Raw genomic sequence first — 19712 nt, forward strand, 5'->3', positions numbered from 1 at the left:
CCAGTGCTTCATTTTCATGAAATTGCCAGTTCTCCACCCTTTTTCCCAAAACCATGAGCTTAGCCATGTACCCATCCCCCAGGGGGAATATGACACACCAGAGTGATGAGTTCATTCATTTTCCTACCAGAATGTAGTGTGGAGGGTTACTGGGGAAGCCAGTTAGGGCCGAGAATACTTCGGTTCTTATTTGCAAGCACTCTGGTGAGCCTAAATTAATTGGGTCCAGCTAATCACCTAACGAATGAATGGAATTTCAAATACATTTATGAGTCCTGTAACAGAAATACACTGAAGATAGGTGAGAATATAGGTGATGGTTATTTGACTAGTTTGTTCTCCAAGTATCTTGGAATCTAGACTTTGGAAGAATTTACCTTATTCTTCTGGCCTCCCTCATCCCATTTCATGGTTATGATAATTCTTTTTTTTTCTTAAAAAAATTTCTTTTTTATTTTTTAGACTTTTTATTGCAGTATAGTTGCTTTACAATGTTGTGTTAGTTCCTGCTATACAGCAAAGTGAATCAGCTATACTTACACATATATCCCCTCTTCCTTGGATTTCCTTTCCATTTAGGTCATCACAGAGCACTGAGTAGAGTTCCCTGTGCTATACAGCAGGTTCTCATTAGTTATCTGTTTTATACATAATGTCAATAGTATATATATGTCAATCCTAATCTCCCAACTCATCCCACCCCCCGTTTCCCTCTTGATATCCATACATTTGTTCTCTAGGTCTGTGATCATTCTTATTAAGTTGAGGTTACTAATTCCCTTTCTACAAACAGTCACGTGGCTGATGCACTTAGAAATGGGCTTCTAGCCACCTGACTCCATTCTTTTTCACATGACTTCTCCTTCCAGAGGAAGGAATTGTGTTGGTTCAGCTGCACACTCGTGTTTGTTCCTCTGTGTGACCAGCCTTACTCACTGATGAGACAGCCCATGCTTGAATGAGAGCAATGGAATCTGACCTCCGATGGGTGATTTATTCACAATTGTTGATGCGCCCCACCAGCCCCGTAGACACAGCACAGTTTGAATGGACTTTATGTGGCATTGTCCAATGAACAGCATCTCTGATAGATGGTCATTAACTTTCTGTTGGGCCACTTTTAGTGACAGGGGGCTCCATATCTCCAAAGGTAGCCCATTCATTTTTTAAGACAAGATATAAGAAGAACACTTCCGAAGGGAAGAACCCAATTCCAACTCTCTAACATACCTCGCTGTTGGAGTTGATAAGCTCAACCAGGGATTCGGAAGTGGGAGCTGTTTTGGTGGTGATGGGCTTGGGAAGGGTCCCGCTGGAGCCCCCCTGACCCAGCAGCCTCTGTCTTCTGCAGCAAAGAGATGTGTGACCAACAGAATGCCTTCACCATGTGTCCCCTGTGTGACAAGTCCTGTGACTACTGGAACCTCAGCTCAGCCTGTGGAACGGCGCGGGCCAGCCACCTGTTTGACAACCCCGCCACTGTCGTCTTCTCCATCTTCATGGCTCTGTGGGGTAAGTTGTCACCATGAGGCTTGCTTCTATGGGGGGGTACCTTTAAATGGGTACAGTGACCAAGCTCTAAAGCCCATATCCTTCGGTTTACTTCCTTAGTATTTGGGGGGTTTTTTTTGTTTTGTTTTGTTTTTGGCGGTACGCGGGCCTCTCACTGCTGTGGCCTCTCCCGTTGCGGAGCACAGGCTCCGGACGCGCAGGCTCAGCGGCCATGGCTCACGGGCCCAGCTGCTCCACAGCATGTGGGATCTTCCCAGACCGGGGCACAAACCCGTGTACCCCTGTATCGGCAGGTGGACTCTCAACCACTGCGCCACCAGGGAAGCCCTGGTCCTTATACCTTAAAAAGCATTTTAGGGACAATAGATTTCTCTACTTTACTCATACATGTGAATAGAACTAAGAATATCCTCTGTGGCTTTATAAATATATTTTTTAAAGAGATAGAAATAGATTTCTCTATTTTACTCATACATGTGAATAGAACTAAGAATATCCTCCGTGGCTTTATAAATATATTTTTTAAAGAGATAGAGTAATGTGAATCTGGTATTAATCTCATGTAGGATTTATTTGGAGATTGAACCCATCCATGCATGCTTTGAAAACCCCTCACACACTCATAGGCACCTCCAGGTGCATCTCCTAAGACATGGCAAGTCCTAGATGTCATTTGGTGTCACACTCAGAATGGTGGGGTGACTGCCACAGTCACGGAGTTAGCTGGGGGTAAAGGTGGGCCCAGACCTGGTCTCTTGCCTCCACGCTCAGTGCAGTTCCCGGGACAAGGCGCGTGTAGACTGCAGAGATTTTACCTGATGCCAGAGGGATGTTTTCAATATTCTCACCCAAGGGATCTCTGAAGGAAGGGACAAATAGTTCCTTCATTTTCCTCCTCCTCCCTTCCCCCCAGAGTCTTGGGGTAATAAACTTTCTCTGGGCCACAGCTATCTGACTAGAAGCACACGCACGCACACGTGTACACACACACACACACTTCTATTCTTACAAACTGGGATAACCACCCCGTGGTCACTGAACATTTCTAAGAAGACACAGCCACGGGTATTAAGGAAGGGACCAAGGGGATATGTTTCAGCCTGTTGGGAGTAGCAGCCTGCCTTTCACTCATCCATCCAGTGCAGGCCCTCATCTTTCCCATTGGATTACAGACCGGCAGGGCCACTGTCCTGCTGCAGAAGCTGCTAGGTTTATCCGTGATTCCAGGGGGCCTGGAGGACACACCAGGATGGGGCCGTGAGTCACACATCCCGGGAGTGTGACCAGGAGAGAGGCGAGGTCTGTTCTAGCACCGCTGCCAGAACTGGTCCCAGTGGCCTCTGTCTCCTGCGGGCACCTCTACGTGGGTGGAGACAGAACCGAGCTGGAAAGATTCCCACGTGACCAGGCCACCGAGGAAGGTGTTTAGCAGAGACTCTGTTCTCCCAGGGAGAATGACCACTGCCCAGGAATGTGGGCAGTGTCAGCCCACAGAATAGGGGCAGGGGGTCGGAGGAAAGGGCACTTGTGGCCGTGTAGCTCTGGAACTGTTCACAGGAAGGGTCAGGAGAACAACCTGAATTTGCAGCGTGTGACCCACGCGGTGCCAGGCGGCTCTGTGCCTGCTTCTCGAAAGGCGGTGTCTTGTAATCACCCCAAATCCATTTGAACTGATCGGAGCGCAAAAGACGCACCCATGCTTTGATATGCTGCACCCCTCATTCCCATGAATCTGTCTGGCAAATATTACTGTGACTGAGCAGCTGAAGCTTACTGACTCTGGTCCACAGTCCCTCAAGACCTCTCCTGGGATGTGTGCTTCCTTGTTGTGGGGAAACTTGGTTTTCAGCTGTACCTTCCCTGCTCTCGCGATGGATGAATAGATACCTCCCACCCCTTCTGAGGTTCACGACCGTTTCACCACCCCCAGCTCCCCTCTCTTTCTCTCACATAGCAGCAGTGGAGGGAAAGCAAATGCGGTGGGATTGTGTCAGCGCTTTGGGGCTTAGGGGTTGGTTTTGTTATTTTAACGGCCTTGCTGTGTGTTTTATGCGATTGTGTATTTGGTTACAGCAGCCAAGATCCCCTAGGCATGGCTGCCTACAAATTACAATTAAAAATAATAGTAAATGTTTCTTGTTAAATGTTTACTATTATTTTTAATATGAACAGACCAATCACAAGCACTGAAATTGAAACTGTGATTAAAAATCTTGCAACAAACAAAAGCCCAGGACCAGATGGCTTCACAGGCGAATTCTATCAAACATTTAAAGAGCTAACACCTATCCTCCTCAAACTCTTCCAAAATATAGCAGAGGGAGGAACACTCCCAAACACATTCTACGAGGCCACCATCACCCTGATACCAAAACAGACAAAGATGTCACAAAAAAAGAAAACTACAAGCCAATATAACTGATGAACGTAGACGCAAAAATCCTCAACAAAATACTAGCAAACAGAATCCAACAGCACATTAAAAATGATCATATACCGCGATCAAGTGGGGTTTATCCCAGGAATGCAAGGATTCTTCAATATACGCAAATCAGTCAGTGTGATGCACCATATTAACAAATTGAAGGAAAAACCCATATGATCATCGCAATAGATGCAGAGAAAGCTTTTGGCAAAATTCAACACCCATTTATGATAAAAACCCTGCGGAAAGTAGGCATAGAGGGAACTTTCCTCAACATAATAAAGGCCATGTGTGACAAACCAACAGCCAACATCACCTTCAATGGTGAAAAACTGAAACCATTTCCACTTAGATCAGGAACAAGACAAGGTTGCCCACTCTCACCACTATTATTCAACATAGTTTTGGAAGTTTTAGCCACAGCAATCAGAGAAGGAAAAGAAATAAAAGGAATCCAAATCGGAAAAGAAGAAGTAAAGCTGTCACTGTTTGCAGATGACATGATACTATACACAGAGAATCCTAAAGATGCTACCAGAAAACTACTAGAGCTAATCAATGAATTTGGTAAAGTAGCAGGATACAAAATTAATGCACAGAAATTTCTGGCATTCCTATACACTAATGATGAAAAATCTGAAAGTGAAATTAAGAAAACACTCCCATTTACCATTGCAACAAAAAGAATAAAATATCTAGGAATAAACCTACCTAAGGAGACAAAAGACCTGTATGTAGAAAATTATAAGACACTGATGAAAGAAATTAAAGATGGTACAAATAGATGGAGAGATATACCATGTTCTTGGATTGGAAGAATCAACATTGTGAAAATGACTCTACTACCCAAAGCAATCTACAGATTCAATGCAATCCCTATCAAACTACCACTGGCATTTTTCACAGAACTAGAACAAAAAATTTCACAATTTGTATGGAAACACAAAAGACCCCGAACAGCCAAAGCAATCTTGAGAACGAAAAACGGAGCTGGAGGAATCAGGCTCTGTGACTTCAGACTATACTACAAAGCTACAGTAATCAAGACAGTATGGTACTGGTACAAAAACAGAAATATAGATCAATGGGACAGGATAGAAAGCCCAGAGATAAACCCACGCACATATGGTCACCTTATCTTTGATAAAGGAGGCAAGAATATATACAGTGGAGAAAAGACAGCCTCTTCTATAAGTGGTGCTGGGAAAACTGGACAGCTACATGTAAAAGTATGAAATTAGAACACTCCCTAACACCATACACAAAAATAAACTCAAAATGGATTAAAGACCTAAATGTAAGGCCAGAAACGATCAAACTCTTAGAGGAAAACATAGGCAGAACACTCTATGACATAAATCATAGCAAGATCCTTTTTGACCCACCTCCTAGAGAAATGGAAATAAAAACAAAAATAAACAAATGGGACCTAATGAAACTTCAAAGCTTTTGCACAGCAAAGGAAACCATAAACAAGACCAAAAGACAACCCTCAGAATGGGAGAAAATATTTGCAAATGAAGCAACTGGCAAAGGATTAATCTCCAAAATTTACAAGCAGCTCATGCAGCTCAATATCAAAAAAACAAACAACCCAATACAAAAATGGGCAGAAGATTTAAATAGACATTTCTCCAAAGAAGATATACAGATTGCCAACAAACACATGAAAGAATGCTCAACATCATCAATCATTAGAGAAATGCAAATCAAAACTACTATGAGGTATCATCTCTCACCAGTCAGAATGGCCATCATCAAAAAATCTAGAAACAATAAATGCTGGAGAGGGTGTGGAGAAAAGGGAACCCTCTTGCACTGTTGGTGGGAATGTAAATTGATACAGCCACTATGGAGAACAGTATGGAGGTTCCTTAGAAAAGTAAAAATAGAACTACATATGACCCAGCAATCCCACTACTGGGCATATACCGTGAGAAATCCAGAATGCAAAAAGAGTCATGTGCCACAATGTTCATTGCAGCACTATTTACAATAGCCAGGACATGGAAGCAACCTAAGTGTCCATCGACAGATGAATGGATAGAGAAGATGTGGCACATATATATACAATGGAATATTACTCAGCCATAAAAAGAAACAAAATTGAGTTATTTGTAGTGGGGTGGATGGACCTAGAGTCTGTCATACAGAGTGAAGTAAGTCAGAAAGAGAAAAACAAATACCATATGCTAACACAGATATATGGAATCTATAAAAAAAGAAGGTCATGAAGAACCTAGGGGTAAGACGGGAATAAAGACACAGACCTACTAGACAATGGACTTGAGGACATGGGGAGGGGGAAGGGTAAGCTGGGACGAAGTGAGAGAGTGGCATGGGCATATATACACTACCAGATGTAAAATCGATAGCTAGTGGGAAGCAGCCGCATAGCACAGGGAGATCAGCTCGGTGGTTTGTGACCACCTAGAGGGGTGGGATAGGGAGGGTGGGGGGAGGGAGACGCAAGAGGGAAGAGATACGGGAACATATGTATATGTATAACTGATTCACTTTGTTATAAAGCAGCAACTAACACACCATTGTAAAGCAATTATACTCCAATAAAGATGTTAAAAAGAAAATAATGGTAATGCCTCTCATTACATGATTATTATGATCAGTGGTACTGTGCTGGGTGGGCCTGGGCCAGGGCCCAAGCCTGCCAGGAAGAAAGCTGGGAGAAGAAGTGATTCTCCACGGAGAGAGAGCGATGGGGCTGCTGGTGGGGCGGAAACAGGGGTCCCTGAGATGAGTCAGCAGGACCCGGGACCAGCAGAGCAGTCTGGCCCAGCTCCTCCGGGGTTCTGGCTTCAAACTCCAGGGAACTTTGGAATGAGGGTGAAGCCCTATTGAAAAGTAGGGAAGGGAGGAGTAAAGGGACGAGGTTAAGGACAGTGACTTCAGGGTCAGACAGTCCTAACCGTGGGTCCCAGTCCCTTCCTGTGCCAGCCAGCGTGACTAGCCCTGTGTCTCTGAAGTCAGTCCTCTTAGCCGAGGTGCTGAGTAACGTGGGGCAGGGGTGGTCCTCGACCTGGGAGCAGCACTGCCTTCATCTCTCAAGCGGGTGAGGTGAGACCTGCACCCTAGTGTTCTCGTGACCGTCAGTGGGACGTGTATGCAGAGCACTCCGAGTGGTGCCTGGCCATGATTCCCACCAGGAGCTGTGAGCTGCTCTCCGTCGTCGCGATGGTCCTCTGTGTCCCCATGACTCCCCCTCAGTGACTCTGTTGCCCTGTCCTCTGTTCCCAGTCTGACTTCTCTCCTTCACAGAGACCTCGGTCTGTGTGCAGAGCCCTCCTCAGTCACTGAGAACAGCGCAGGAAAAGGAGGGGCGTACCCCTTGTTTGGAGACCATCCCCAGGCCAAGGCCAGGGTCGGGAGGTGGGGTACCCACCCGACAAGGCCTCAGATCCCAGGGAGAAAAGATACAGATGCGTGTACCACAATGTAGCTAGTAGCTGTCATAGCGCCAAGTGAAACAAATGTAGCTTTAAGTAACCATACATTCAGCCAGCAGGTGGGTGCCTGTTTTGCTCAGCCCCGTGCTGTTCCCAGGTGAACAGAGGCAGGTACGAGCCGAAGAAGCGTTTGTGGTCCTGTTACTACGCTGCAGACCCGAATGGCAGCCGACAGTCCGGTGCGGCAGGTGGTGGAGGGGCGCCCAGGCTCTTACCAGGGGTGGTGTAGAAAGGTAGGGGTGGCCTCAGGGACTGTCACGCCCCCTCCTTTTCCAGGGCACCAGATCTAAGGGTGTTAGGAGTGCAGAGGAACGGGCGCCTGGGAAAGGATGAGCTGGTCAGGAACGGAGGAGGACAGCACTGGAGGGTAGCGTGGGAGAGGGGACAGTTTGCAAAAGCTGGGGATGAAGAGGACAGCAAGGCGATGCCCTCGTCAGCAATGCAGGTGTGAGGTGTGTGTTGACAAGCGGTGCGAATAGATGTGGACAGATGGGCTGGGCCAGATACCCAAGGTCCCTGTATCCAGAGGGAAGAATCTAGACAATAGGGATCCAGTGTAAGTTTGGGGGTGTGCGTTGGGATTCCCCCCTCTCGCTGCCTCTCTGCACCGCCCAAATGCCATTGCTCTTCCAGACTCAGCCCAGATGCTGCAGCAGCTGGCGCCCTCTCTCCTGCATGCCCACAGCCTTTTATCTGCGTCATTCTTAAGGCCCTGATCACATCATACCTTGTACTGTAGTTACGTAAAATCTCTTCTCATAGAATAAACAACTTGAGAGTAAAATGCACGTCAGATTTGCCTAGTCTTCCTCACGATGTCTAGAACATTGTTTTGTATATTGCAGGTACCTCAGGTCTGGTTTTTTTGTTTTTTTGGGTTTTTTGATAGGGAATTCGTTCAAGCTTGCTTAAATAATAAGAGATGATAAGAAAGTAGGAAGCAAGCTCGTGGATGCAGGAAATTAAGTATAGCCAGGCCCCTAGGCAACTGGAGCGGAAGGAGGAATCAGAAACCTCTCTCCTTCTTTCACGTGCTGCATGGTTTGTCCCATTTCTGCTTCTCTTTGTGTCTCTTAGTTTCAGTTTTCAAAAGAGAGAATCCGATTGGCCTATGAGTGGGCTCTGGATCAGGTGTCCAATCCTGGCATAAGAAGCCATACCTGTGGAGCAGAGGGGGCTGGTTCTTTCCGGAGCATGTTGGGCTGCCCTTCAAGGGCTGTGGTTGGAGAAGGCAGGCTAACCAATGTGTCGGAACGGTAGGCATTCAACGAGCATTTGCTAAACAAATGGAAGAATGAGTGAATGGCACTTTGGGGAGATGAGTCTTCCAGCTGCATGCGGGATGGGGGGCGGGGACACTGAGACCCTGGACTCACGTAGAACTACTCGGAGATGTTACATAACCTCAGAACGAGGTGATCTGGGCCCAGAGAAGGGAAGTTGTGGTGGGGACAGAAAGATGGAGAAAAAAGTGAGAGTGCTGAGGAAGGTGCAGGAAGAGGGAACGTATAGGGAAGACGAGGTTTGTCATAAAAGACGACAGACCATCAAACCCTTCCATTCTTACTTCCTTTATCCTTCCGTTCTTCCTTCATTTATTGAGATCCGTGTTTACCCGTTTCTTATAACCTAGAAATAGGGAAAAGGGTGTGTGTGTGTGTGTGTGTGTGTGTGTGTGTGTGTGTGTGTGTGTGTGTGTGTGTGTGTGTGTGTGTGTGTGTGTGTGTGTGTGTGTGTGTCTCCCTTTAAATATATCTCTTGGGCTCTCCTGGATGTGGAGTATTTTGAGTTGTCCCAGCTAGAAGTTGGGGTTGGGGAAGGGAATCGATGCTTTAAAGAAAGTCCCTAAATTTGAAATTTATAAGTTTATCCTCCCTTGGGGAACCCTGAGGGTGCTCAGAATTAACAGAATTTTTTCCTTTCTTTTTAAGCTACCATGTTTCTTGAAAACTGGAAGAGATTACAGATGCGACTAGGCTACTTCTGGGATCTGACTGGCATAGAAGAGGAAGAAGTGAGTTCTCTTTGGGTCTTTGCTTTGCTTTGCCCCTGGAAATAGATTGTCTTGAGTGAAATAACCGCTTACATTTGCTATCACGGCAGCCAAGTCACCTGCCGAGTCTCGCTGTGGCCCCTTTCCTAGCTTGGCTCCATGGGCCAAGCCAGGGTTGATGGGCACTGAGGCCAAGAGTTGAAATCCTCTCTCTTCGCTTGAGCTGTAAGACTTTGGACTTGATGGATAGCCAGATGTCCTTGTGACCCTCTCTGGGAAAAAATGGCATGAGAAGCAAGCCTTGTGGTGACCTCGAGGTTTAACTCAGCGTTCTTCCACCTCCCGTCCTGTTGGTGCTCGAGAGCGCGAAGCCAGAGAACGCGACCCAGAGCACGGACGTGTCTGGATGCTTCTGTGAGCCTGCTGAGGGTCAGGGGAGGCATGGGTGCTAGGTCTCGGTTGCCCTGATGCATATGGAGGAAGAAAGAACCACTGATCCAGTACCCTGTCAGCCAGGAGAGCATGTATGCAACAGGAGCGTGAGCTAAGGGAAAGGGTAGGTTCTTCCAGAGTCTAGTTGTATGGACAGATGATTTTAAAGGATGGAACAAATTGACCTTCCCTCGGGGCTCCTTTGAGAACTAGGGCCCCCTTTGATGTTGGCGAGTTGACGATGACCAGCGTGGGCCTGGTTGCTCACGGTTCTCTTCTCCCGTGCGCTGCCATTGCCTGAACAGCAAACGTGAATATCAGATAGGGGCTCCCGATGCCCTGGGCAGTGTTGGTGAGATGCTGGGGACAGTGTCCAGAGCACCAGGAGGTGCCCCCAGTTGCCTGAGTGCCATGTGCGTAGGCTGGCTGAGAGCATGTGACAGCTGTGCGGGGAGCAGACTTTTCCTGTATTCTCCCTCATTCACTGATGTGCCTCTCCTTGGACTCAGGACCTCTGGCTTTGTGACCCTGACGCTTTGTGACTAAGCTAGTGAAACCCCCAGTTTAGTCCTATTCTCAAGGCTGTGTGGCTCCCTTTTCTGTGATGTGACATCCTCTGCTCTCCTTAAAGCTCCAAGTCGTCAGCTTGCCTTTGAGCAGGTGGGCATTCCATGACCATGGATTGAGTTCACACATTCACTCCATCCCAGTCCTGTGCGTTAAGCAGATACCCGGAGGCTCACAGCATCAGGGTTCCGTGGCAAATGAGAGGATCTACATATGAGTTCTCACTTCAGAGACGATACGCATTAGTTGGGAAGATAAGCAACAGAGAACAATAAAGGCAATTGCATTTCTTGGGGAAAGATGGCCAAGGTAGTGCTTCCAATCGAAAGCGCTGTGGAAGTCGGACTGTGTGGGTGATTTTGTCCTATTGGTTCGATTTGATTCTGAGGAGAAAGAGAGAGGGGAGAGAGCTGTGGCTGGGTGTGGGGAGGTGGTGGGCGCACAGGTCCTTCTCTCCTGCAGCAGGGCCTAGGAGGTCTCGAGGAAGAGAAGAAGCAGCAGCCTGGCATCCACGCCAGGCTGTGGGGGGACAGAAACAAGCTAAGTGTGTCTTCTGAGTAGCGCTGAGGAGGCCAGCAGGTCTGCCTGTGAAAGAGGAAGTGTAAACACACTCACACAGAGAAAGGCATCCGTTATGACTCAGTGCCCTTGACGTCTCAGTCCCTGGCAGGAGTGGGATGCTAAGCCATTCTGGCTTCTGCAGCCAGGTTTCCTGTTTAACCCGATGAGCCATGGTCACTTCCTGGGAGGGGCGTGATTTCAGTAACTCCTGCGCAGGCTGAGAGAGAGGCCTGGCCAAGCCTGGGTTCACCCCTGGCGCAAAGAGCTGGTCCTGACGGGCTCTCTGTGTGAGGTTACTGGGGGCGGGTCAGTTTTGCAGCATTGAGGATGTGCCCCCCACTGTGTGCAAGCCCAGGGCCAGGCGTGGTTGAGAGGAGGGAGGGCAGCTGTGTCTTTCCTTCCATGTGGTTAGATTTTGGACTCAGATGTTAAGCACGCTCTAAGTTGAGTTAAGTCTGAACGTGCACATCAGGCACGTACTGTGGGCCAGGTTTTGGTTTGGGACATGGAACTCCCTCAGGCGCGGGCTCTGAGCATCTCCAAAGGGTTGCATTCAACTAAGGGGTTGTCTGGTCTCTGAATAATTAGAATACAATGGTGAGTTTGAGAGGAATTCCTTCCGGTCTAAAAACTGTTTTGTTTTTAAATCAGGGTTTTGAAGACTGGTGGAATTTTAATGAGCAGCAAAGGGAGGAATGGGTACCCACAGGAGGAAACAGCCGACAGGAGCCTTGATCCAGGGAAGCTCAGGGTGTGGCGCAGAGGCAGCAGGATACCTGGAAGGTCTAGTTGGCTGCAGGGAACAGGGGTTGGGCTGCAGTTGGTGGGGGCAGAGCAACAAATGCAGGCTGGTGGCTAGGCCAGGGAGGGTCCCGACTGTATCTCCTCAGCTCATGGGACGGCTGGGAGAGCGGGATTGGAAGGCATCTGTGACTTGCCCTAGGCCTTAAATGAAGTGCTGTGGGCAGATTTAACCCACATTCAAATGGGGAGCAAGAGGATGCAGACACCACCTGGGCTTCGGGGAGGAGGTTGCAGGGGTCCTTGAAGGTCATCATGAGAGCTTTTTTTCTGTTTTAACCAGATGTTGTCTCCAGGTCTCAGGGATTCTGCCATGGCCAGCTGTCTGTAACCCTCAGACAGCTTCTACCCTGTGGTCTTCGCTAGGAAGCAGCCCTTCGGGAGTAGCGGGGAGGGTGCTCACTCACACAGAGACCAGAGCCACCCACCCTCTGTCTCTCCCGCCTGGGGTGCGCGCACCACGTGGGACGCCAAGGAAAGCAGCAGGGGCGGGGCTCAAAGCAGGGAGGAGGAGAAGGGGGCTGGAGAGCCCACCGCCCGGGGCAGCAGCCCCTGGCCCAGGGGCCTCCCTGTGGAACCGGCTGGGATGGCCCGAGAGACCCCTTTGAAGGCCGTCGAAGGAGGCCTGCCAGACCTCAGGAGTCTTCACTCTGAGATGGGATGGCCTTGAGCTCAGTGGCCTCTCTTGCCCGATTCCCTGCTGCACTCAGGCCCCACGTGTCCCTGGGACCCCTCAGAGAGGGGGGTCTCGATGCAGATGTCCTCCCGTCCCTCTCTCTCCCGCCCCTGTCTACCACGTCAGGCTTAGCTGCCCTGATAGCTTCCTGTCACATAGGACGCAAGAGCCCTTGCCTCCCCCCAGCACGTGGTGGCGTGCTTCTCCTCCCAGACCTCCCAGCCTCACGGGCCTGCATTCTCTCCTGGGCTCCTTCCAAGCTTTGCACCGGCTCCTCCCTCTACCTGGAAGGCTCCAGCCTCCACCTGCCCTGACCTTCCTTAGCTTTTCCATCCCAAGCAGAACGTGACCCTCCTCTGGCTGGCCTTCCCTCAGTCCCCATTCTGAAGCAGCCAGCCTGACATTCCTTCTGTTGCTCTCATCCCCACCTGCTGCTTTCTCACTTGTGGCTTTGTTGGCTTACTGTCACCTGCCTCCACTTGGAGATAAGCTCCTTGTTCGTAGCCTCAGAGCCTGAAGAAGAGCTCCCAAGAGCTCGGAACGCAGTACATGCTTTGGTAACTCTTTCTTGGAGACATCTGTTGACTGCATCTCCGGGTTTACCTCTGTTGATCAGCGAAGGCTGGTCCTGAGCTGGCCTGGGGCCTTCTTTCAGGCCAGCTCCTGAGGGGAGCAACTAGGTGGAAGTAGCTTTGCAAAATATTTCCCAGAGTCTTGGCGGGAGGGGTTATGTATTGGTGATGATTCGGCATCAGACCCCATCCAAGGAGGCCGTGTTTAAGGCTAGGTGTATTGGAGCCGCCCTCACGGGGTCCAGATTGTGCTCTGGCCAGGCGCTCGTTTGTCCAGGTCCCTGCCTCTGAGGAATCCTGTGACCTCACCCAACCTTCTTGGCTGCGAGCGCGAGATCCTTGTCTGACGTGCTTCGGTTGGAAAGCAGAGCAGCCTGACACTCTGCCTTGAGAGCCCTGGACTCCTGTCTGCGTGCCAAGAGCTCTCAGCTTGTTCTAAACAGATGAGGAGGGTCTGAGCTGAGGCCCAGAGTGCAGTGAAGTGGGCCACAGCCACCACCGGAGGGATGTGAGGACACTCCTCCACGTGATGTCACGTCTTCGGAAAGCCAGGGGCCGGTCAGGAGCATCTTACAGTCAGCAGGGAAAGCCCCTCAGCTCGTTTGCTGAGGATGACGGGATAGACGCAGTTCTCGCTAGAAGGGCTTTAGAACCCAGAGGATGGTCCAAAAAGGCACGGCTTTAGTTCTGTAGTTAAAATCTTCCATAGGAATAACATAGAAGAAACGCAACCAAATTTCAGAGGCCACAGCACAATTCTCAAAGTATTTCTGCAGGAGGTTAATTTAATTGTTGGAGGCGAAAGAAGTTTTGTGGGACATGGTGGGTTGAAGAAGATTCAGCACGTGTCTTTACAGGAGAACTTCTCAGAGCTTTTATTAGGCTCCTTGTGACTCTCAGGTGACGCATTGTATGGTATGTTCCAATCTGTTAGACCCTGGAATCCTTTTTTAGCTAAAACCCTCCTGGCACACACGTTAGGAAATGCTGCGTTGGAGGATGGGTGAACGGGAGAGACAAAATGAAGTGAACTTCGCCAGCGTTGAGAGATTTCTGTGTTCTCCCCACGGTGCTAATTGCTGCGAGACACAAAATAATGGAGACCAGGTAGTGGATTCTTATCTTAGGATGAAAAGATTCCCACGTGCAAAACAACTAGGAAACAATAAAGGAAGATGACATAATCAAGAACTGCGTGTCGTGTAAGCTGTAAGACTCTAGAGTTTTTGAGAGGGGCAGGCTCCGCCAGCCGTGTTTCAGCGGTCACAGCAGGTCCCACCTCCGAGGGTGGGACGCACCGTGGGGCCCGCGTGATGATGGGGAGCCTGCAGAACCCTGGAATGGCTCCTCCTCTGTTATACTGGTTAGTCTTTTTTTTTTTTGCGGTACGCGGGCCTCTCACTGTTGTGGCCTCTCCCGTTGCGGAGCACAGGCTCCAGACGCGCAGGCTCAGTGGCCATGGCTCACGGGCCCAGCCACTCCGCAGCATGTGGGATCCTTCCGGACCGGGGCACGAACCTGCGTCCCCTGCGTCGGCAGGCGGACTCTCAACCGCTGCGCCACCACCGAAGCCCTGTACTGGTTATTCTTATTAGTCACGTGCACAGTTTCTCCTCTCCAGCATCATGGCATGTCTCGGGAAAGCCAGAGACAGGTCAGGAGTCCAGCTTGTTGGCTTTCAGTATCTCTGAGGCCTGAGCAGTGATGAGGGAATGTGTGTTCTCTGTGTCCGCTGGGAGCCAGCCCCGGAATCCCCGCCTGGGAGTTCTCGGTAAACGATGCAGGAGGCCGGGTGTACACTGTTCAGTTCTCTTTGAAGTAAGTCACGCGTCTTCCTGCCGCAGCATCTGCACTGATGGGACCGTGGTCTTTCTGATCACCCAGGCACTCGTTCCCATGCCTGGTGACTCACCCTCCAGGTTTGTATTGCTGCGTGTCCCTGCGCTGTCTCCCGAGCATCAGCGTGCTTGCCAGTGAGTTACTCACCAAGGCTGAATAGCAAACAGGTCCAGACAAGTGAGTTTTAAGACTCCCTGTGGGCACCTTCAACTGTGAAGTTTACTGGCGGCCGTTTTTGGCTTGCAGAAGAATGGCGCAGGGAAGACGTTTGGTCCTGGCCCTGACTCCCGGCTGGGGGGGCACATCTGTTTCTCCAGCTGGGATTTGGCTCATTGCAACTTAAAGTGGAGGCCTGAGGATAGATGGTGGGATGACCAGAGGTAGCCCCCGGGCCTTTGGGCAAACTGCTGTGTGCAGCACGGGGCTCCTTTTTGTATCAGCTCCTCGTTAATGCTTCGTCTCTCCTTTCTCAACCCTGGCGCCACCCCCAGGAACGTGCTCAGGTTTGGTTTCCAGTGTGGTAACAAGTGGTGTGTGTCCCCCTCTCCCGCCACAGTGTGTCCCTGGTCTCGACGCCTCGTGGTTGTGTGTAGTGTGGCAGCCCTTGTCCCATAGCATCTGACCCCGTGACCTGACTTCCTGTCCTCGTGGTGTCTGGCCATACCCCGCGGGCCAGGGTGGCCCTCCGCCTGTTTACTAACCACTCTGTGACTCTGGCTTTTAGGAGCACCCCCGGCCTGAGTATGAAACCAAAGTTCGGGAGAAGATGCTGAGGGAGAGCGACAAGTCTCTGGTCCAGAAACTGGGAACCGGTGGGACTGAGGATGCGGTAAGGCGCTGGCACCTGGTGCTTGCTTTCCTTTTTTTTTTTCTTATGATCCTACTGTCATTTCACTGGGAATGCCTTCGCGGATGGAGACTGGGCTGTGAGAAGGGCTGACAGCGGTGGGACAGGACGGAAAGAGAGCATGACGTCTCTCCGTGTCCCGTGGGCAGAGGTTGTGGGGAACAGGCCCCTCCCATGACTTGATTTCTCTCTCCTTCCCGGGTGGTCATGTCTGGATGAAATGGGAGAGCAGGTCGGGAAAGAAAGAAACCGTTTCAGACCTGGGTCCTCTGGACCCTTGTCACCTACACGTCGAATAGCAGTAGCAACTACCGCCAGACCAACCAGCGCAATGACAGCGAACCTTGATTCCGTCCTTGCTGCGGGCCAGGCACCGTTCTCAGCGCGTTGTATCATTTTACTCTCGAAATAAATTGATGAGGCTGCAGCAATTTTTCTGTAAATGAAAACTAATGAAGAAAGGTATGTCCACAGCCTAAGTCGTTGGCCAGAGGTCACCCAGACAGTGAATGGTGGGTGGATCTGGGATTCCAACCCAGGTGAGTCTCTGACAGTCTGAGCATCTAACCGCTATGCAAGGATACATCGAGAAGTGGCCCTTAGGGCCGGCAGAGGCCATGCCTGTATGTGCCTGAGCTGCTCATACACTCTCCCTCACATTTCATTCTCTCTGGCTGGGCCTCCAAAGTGCAGAGGTGATCGTGCGTCGTATTTCTGAGTTTTACGGTGGCATTCAGACATGGAAACAGAGCTTCAGGGTCTGTGCTGTGATCTGTAAATACTCGCAGTGCCTGTGAGGTGGGGGGCTCCTCTTTGGCACCGCCGGTCTCCTCTGAGTGCCACCCTTTTTTGAAACCAACAGTGTGTGTGTGTGTGTTGATGTCTTTCCTAATCTGGTTCCTGAAAAAATTCAACGAGATCGACAATCTGTTGTTTTTACACGTGTCTTTTCTCCATCTTGGATTCGAATTAAAATTTCATTTAATTTTACATTCTTTAAGTTGGAGCCATTCACGTTAACATGCAAATTTATTCAAGCACCAATACGGAGAATGTGGTGTTTTTAAGCCCAGAATACTAGCTGTCTCTCTTTCTTTCTGTCTGTCTTTTTTTTTTCCTTTAAGAAAGCAGGACTTCGAAGAGAAAGGGGGTGGCTGTCTAAGTTATTATTTCCCTAGAAAAAAGTAAGTCCAAGACCGCCAGTTATTTGGGGAAAAAAATGAATTCATTCTTAGGAAAGAGTAATCATCACCATCACCCTCATCAGAAAGCAAACATATTGTGTCCTGTCGGGTTTGGCAATCCTATGCAACCTTCTTTCTCCACCCCAGGGCAATATACAATGGATAATTTTATGGAAATCACATGTAACTTTTAATGACCGCTGCCTCAGTTAATTTTCATTCCATAGACGGGAATGCCGAGGAGCTGGAATTGCGTACACTGAGGCTGTGGTTCTGATATAAACACTGCTTGGATATATTATATGCACGATAGGTCAGATAACTTTCAGGGACCATGAATAACTGAAAAACATCTGAATGCATTCTGAATGGTACATATGTTTACGTGTTAGCATTCAACATCTATTTTCATTACACTGTTGAGAATGTAAAGCTCAAAGCATCTAACGCCTTATAGGCACTGGGGGGAAAATGACCTTCCCAAATGAGCAGCGTGAGATAAAAATGGCCTGGAATTTGATTGTCAGCGTCCTTCTTGTGTTCCCTCCATTCTGTTAATACTGGAAATGCTTCTGTTCTTGCTGTACGTCTAGCCAAGGGTGAGAGATGAAGGGAGGAGCACATGTTGCTGTCTGATGGGAGGGATGCTTCTCTTGCCTACTGCAAGGGTTGAGGTCAACGCCCATGGCAAGACAGGGCTCTAGGGTGGGATATTTAGGAAAGACACATTCTTCTGGGAAACAGACAAGGACCAAGAATCAAAGTCTAGATGATAGTCTTGGATGTGCTTCCTTCATCCCAGAGGCTCACTTTGGTTCTGCCTTCTTTGTAACCCTGAGGCTTCATGTCCCATCTCTCTTTATATTCCTTCCTCTTGAATGATAAAAGCTACCATTTATCGAGGCCCAGATGGTAGAGAAAATTACCAAAGACCACATAGCTAGTGGTGGGAGAGCCAGCAGTCATACGCAGCTCCACCTCATCCCCAAGGCCCATTGCTTATCAAAAAACTTCTTTTAAAGGTATCAAGTTCATGTTATTTTTTTTTATTTACTTATTTTTTTTAATTTTTTAATGTTTTTTGCGGTACGCGGGCCTCTCACTGTTATGGCCTCTCCCGTTGTGGAGCACAGGCTCCGGACGCGCGGGCTCAGCGGCCATGGCTCACGGGCCCAGCCGCTCTGCGGCATGTGGGATCTTCCCGGACCGGGGCACGAACCCGTGTCCCCTGCATCGGCAGGTGGACTCTCAACCACTGCGCCACCAGGGAAGCCCATCAAGTTCATTTTATAAAACTTCTTTGTAAGTGATTTAATTCTCAGACCATAACATTCACCCATTTAAATGATACAATTCGATGGTTTTTAGTATATTCACAGTTTTGTGCTGTCATTCCCACAATTTAAGTTTAAAATATTTTTTATCATCTTAGAAAGAAACTCTATACCCTGGGAGGCAAGTAATCTATTAATACGTTCTGTTTCAATAGGTTTGCCTCTTCTGGACTTCCATGTAAATGAAATCATGCAAAATGTCGTATTTCTCCTCTTTCACTTAGCAGAATGTTTTCATGATTCATCCATGTTGTAGCTCTGTCTGATCTTCATTCTTTTTTATTGCCAAATAATATTGCATATTTTGGATACACCCAGTTTTATTTGTACATTCATCAGTTGATGGACAGTTGGATGCCTTTCACTTTTCGGCTATTATGAACAATGCTGCTATGAACATTTGTGTACCAGGTTTTGGGTGCATGTACGTTTTCACATCTTTTGGAAATATACAGAAGAGTAGAATTACTGGGTCATACGGAAACTCTGTGTTTAACATTTTGAAGGACTGCTGTAATATTTTTCAAAGGGGCTTCACCATTTTGCATGCCAACCAGCACTGCATGAGGGCTCTTAATTTCTCCACATCCTCACCAACGCTTGTTATCTGTCTTTTTTATTTTATCCATTCTAGTTGCGTGCAGCGGTATTTCATTGGGGTTTGAATTAGCATTTCCCTAAAGGATGTTGAACATCCTTTCGCGTGCTTATTGGCAGATTTTATGGCTTCTTTGGAAAAATGTCTATTCAAATCCTTTGCTCATGTTTAAAGGTGGGTTAATTGTCTTTTCATTACTGTATGAAGAGTTATTTACATAATCTGAACACCAGTCTCTTATCAGATAATACAATTTACAAATATTTTTTCCCATTCTGTGGATTTTTAAAATTTAATTGATGATACAGCTTGCTGCACAAAAGTTGTTTTTTTTGGGTTTTTTTTTGCGGTTACGCGGGCCTCTCACTGTTGTGGCCTCTCCCGTTGCGGAGCACAGGCTCCGGACGCGCAGGCTCAGCGGCCATGGCTCACGGGCCCAGCCGCTCCGCGCGCATGTGGGATCCTCCCGCACCGGGGTACGAACCTGCGTCCCCCTCATCGGCAGGCGGACTCTCAACCACTGCGCCACCAGGGAAGCCCCCACAAAAGTTTTTTGATATAGTTCAATTTATATGTTTTTCCTGTTGTCATTTGTGCTTTTGTGTCATATCTAAGAAACCACTGCTTAATCCAGTGTCATAGAGATATACTGTCAGGGTTTCTTCTAAGAATTTTACCATGTTAGCTCTTACATTTAGGTCTATGATCCATTTGAGTTAATTTTTGTGTATGATATAAGTAAGAGGTCCAAATTCATCTTTTGTCTGAATATTTAGTTTTTCCAGCCCCATTTGTTGAAAAGATTATTTTCTCCACTGAATTATCCTGTCAGCCTCATCAAAAATCAATTCACCATAAATGTAAGAGTTCATTTCTGGGCACTCAATTCTATTCCATTAATCTATAT

At 48.5% G+C, this 19712-nt stretch overlaps 1 protein-coding gene across 1 annotated transcript in view; it reads left to right on the forward strand.

Annotated features, from left to right (window-relative positions):
* ANO2 (anoctamin 2) overlaps nt 1-19712 on the forward strand; it is a 318066-nt gene that overhangs the window by 149037 nt on the left and 149317 nt on the right. The window contains exons 11-14 of the mRNA XM_060305839.1: nt 1352-1512; nt 9333-9415; nt 15334-15345; nt 15567-15671. Coding sequence (XP_060161822.1) covers nt 1352-1512; nt 9333-9415; nt 15334-15345; nt 15567-15671 — 361 coding nt within the window. The remainder of the gene's footprint in view (nt 1-1351; nt 1513-9332; nt 9416-15333; nt 15346-15566; nt 15672-19712) is intronic.

Source organism: Globicephala melas, chromosome 10 (assembly GCF_963455315.2).
Source record: "Globicephala melas chromosome 10, mGloMel1.2, whole genome shotgun sequence".
Lineage (NCBI taxonomy): Eukaryota > Metazoa > Chordata > Mammalia > Artiodactyla > Delphinidae > Globicephala > Globicephala melas.